Here is a 2,504-nt window from a genome sequence, read left to right as displayed (position 1 = left end):
TGAATTCCACCGCAGACATTGCGAGCGAGCGACGATCAACCCAAATTGACCGGTAGATCGCAATTGACTTTTTGGCCACCCCTGTTATATAGGGAAAAGTAGTTTAATCTAAATAATCTAATAATAATTAATAAAATAATTTTCGACTTCATTTTAAAAGTGATAAAGCTATTATACAAGAAAGTATAATAGTTGTGATTTAGACACTCTAATTATATTGAAATAAATATTTTTTCAGATATGTGGCCGATAATTATTACTTTGGTGGCCATTGGAGCTGTACTATACTATAGGCGTTTACAATCCCTCTTCAGTTATTGGGAGAAGCGAGGAATCCCATCTCTGCCCGGATATGTCCCTTACGGTAGCTACGAAAGTCGCTCCGATACCAAAAAGTTCCAAGGCTACTCTATGGATCAGGTACTATTTTAGGTTTAAGCTTATTATTTCTGATGTTTAAAATGGATTTAGTTGTGTGATTGTTTTATTTCCAGTTTTACAATAAAATGTCGAAACATCAATATTTCGGGTACTATGAAATGAGAAGACCTCTAATTGTCGCTAGGGATCCAGAAGTGTTAAAGATAGTCCTTACGAAAGAGTTCTCCCATTTCAGAGATCGGATGCCTCGGGAAATGTGAGCATGATTTATTAGTAAATTAATTTTCTAATTTACTTAAATGTTTACTATTAGAACATAGTTAAAACTATAGATCTAGTCTGAGATTTATACAATGATATATTTTTAAATAATGTTTACATTTTTAAGAAAATACTGAATTTCATATGAGAAAAAGTAAGATAATCAAGTGATAGTATACCAAAATATTTGTCCAGTACCACCAATCTCAATCATTCCTATTTCAATCCGTTATTAATAAAAGTTTCTTTAAAATATTTTTTTGAGAATAAAGAGTTTTTTATAAATATCAAATATCCATATCCCAATTGAACATTTCTCTACTTTTATCAACATTTCACGAATCAATGAAGATCTATGAATCTGAAGGAAAATTTTGCATCACGAGACGACTATACCAGCCAATGCAAAGTAAACAAGTATAAATGAATTATTTTTAGAAATATTCCGTAAAATCTCACACAATAAATTCTTCAGGTACATATTAGGATTTTACAAAAGGTACTTTTAACATTTAATAAACGTTTTACCGTCGATATAGCAAACATACATAGTTTGTTTAATCTTGAAGAAGTATTACGGCTAGAGGTAAAAGAACGGATTTCTACAAGAATTGTTATGTTTCTCGCTATCTCCTGCATTTTTCCACCCAGGATAATTCCAGCGGTCTTTTTTGTCAATCCTTGATGGCTACCTTGCAGTTACTACCACGTACTAACCACATGTAGTGTCAAAATTCATTTCTCCTGAACTCTGAGAAATAAATCTTAACTGCACTAGCTGTCAATCGAACCCACTATGTTCCAAATCGAGAGCTTTGAGACCTAGGCCCCAACTCGTACGACTGTCTTGCACATCTGTGAAGTTGGCCCCCCATCCTCGAAATATATCGATTTTTTTTAGCTCTAGAAGTATCCATAATTAAACAACATAAATAATAAATTAAGTATTAAACAACATAAATGTTACTTTTTTATTATTAACAACTTTAAATCTCTTACAGGAGCTACAAGAACTCTAAGAATTTTCAATTTCTACTTCTCAGGTCGAAAATACGCGATAAAAAAATTGTAGAAATTGTTTTTCTTTCTTTGAGAGTTCTGTTGCCCTCTCCCTCTCTCTCCCCCTCCCCAAAGAGTTCTAAAAATGCTCCTTATTAAATAAATCCTTAATGTTGCCAGCAAAAAAGATATACGGCTTCGAAGTTGCACAAAAATCTTGCGTAATTTTTAAGTATTTTTTTTTGTATTAAACATAACATTTTTTGAAATAGGAGCTACAAGAATTCTAAGAATTTTAAATTTCTACGACTTCTCAGGTCGAAAATACGCGATCAAAAATTTTTGGAAATTTTTTTTCGTTTTTGTGAGTTCTGTTGGCTCCCCCAAGAGTTCAAAAAATTATCTTTATTAAATAAATCCTTAATTTTGCCAGCAAAAAATATATACGGTGTTAAAGTTGTACAAAATACGTACCACCTGTATACTTCATGAGAGCATTAAGTTTAAGATTTGTTTAAAAGGCCGAAGACAGATCCACTGATCCACTACCAGCTGTTCACCCTTCGCGGGGACCGATGGCGAGCCCTCAGGACCAAACTCACTCCTACGTTCACCAGCGGAAGAATGAAGGCAATGTTCCCGCTCTTCGTGGACTGTTCACAGGTAAAACATTGATGTTTGCTCCATTTTAACTCATAATATTTATACGTTCTTTTTGATCTACAGGCTCTCAGCACTCTGCTCTGGTCCCAAGAAGGTTCGGCTATAGATGTGAAGGATGTGGTGGGTCGATTTACGGCAGATGTCATAAGCTGTTGTGCTTTCGGTCTTCAAACGAACACCGTTGCTGAACCGGACCATCC

The 2,504-nt window shown here is 34.3% G+C and overlaps 1 protein-coding gene across 1 annotated transcript in view; it reads left to right on the top strand.

Annotated features, from left to right (window-relative positions):
* Positions 1-2,504, top strand: part of LOC106691844 (cytochrome P450 6k1) — a gene marked incomplete at its 5' end in the record, with an annotated part of 11,344 nt that overhangs the window by 4,157 nt on the left and 4,683 nt on the right. The window contains 4 exon segments of the mRNA XM_067045296.1: positions 239-420; positions 495-637; positions 2,163-2,304; positions 2,368-2,504. Coding sequence (XP_066901397.1) covers positions 241-420; positions 495-637; positions 2,163-2,304; positions 2,368-2,504 — 602 coding nt within the window.

This window comes from Halyomorpha halys, unplaced genomic scaffold (genome assembly GCF_000696795.3).
Source record: "Halyomorpha halys isolate HHAL.00 unplaced genomic scaffold, Hhal_1.1 Scaffold3553.1, whole genome shotgun sequence".
NCBI classification, from domain to species: domain Eukaryota; kingdom Metazoa; phylum Arthropoda; class Insecta; order Hemiptera; family Pentatomidae; genus Halyomorpha; species Halyomorpha halys.
The sequence above is the reverse complement of the archived record's forward strand: the minus strand, read 5'-3'. Positions and strand labels throughout refer to the sequence as shown.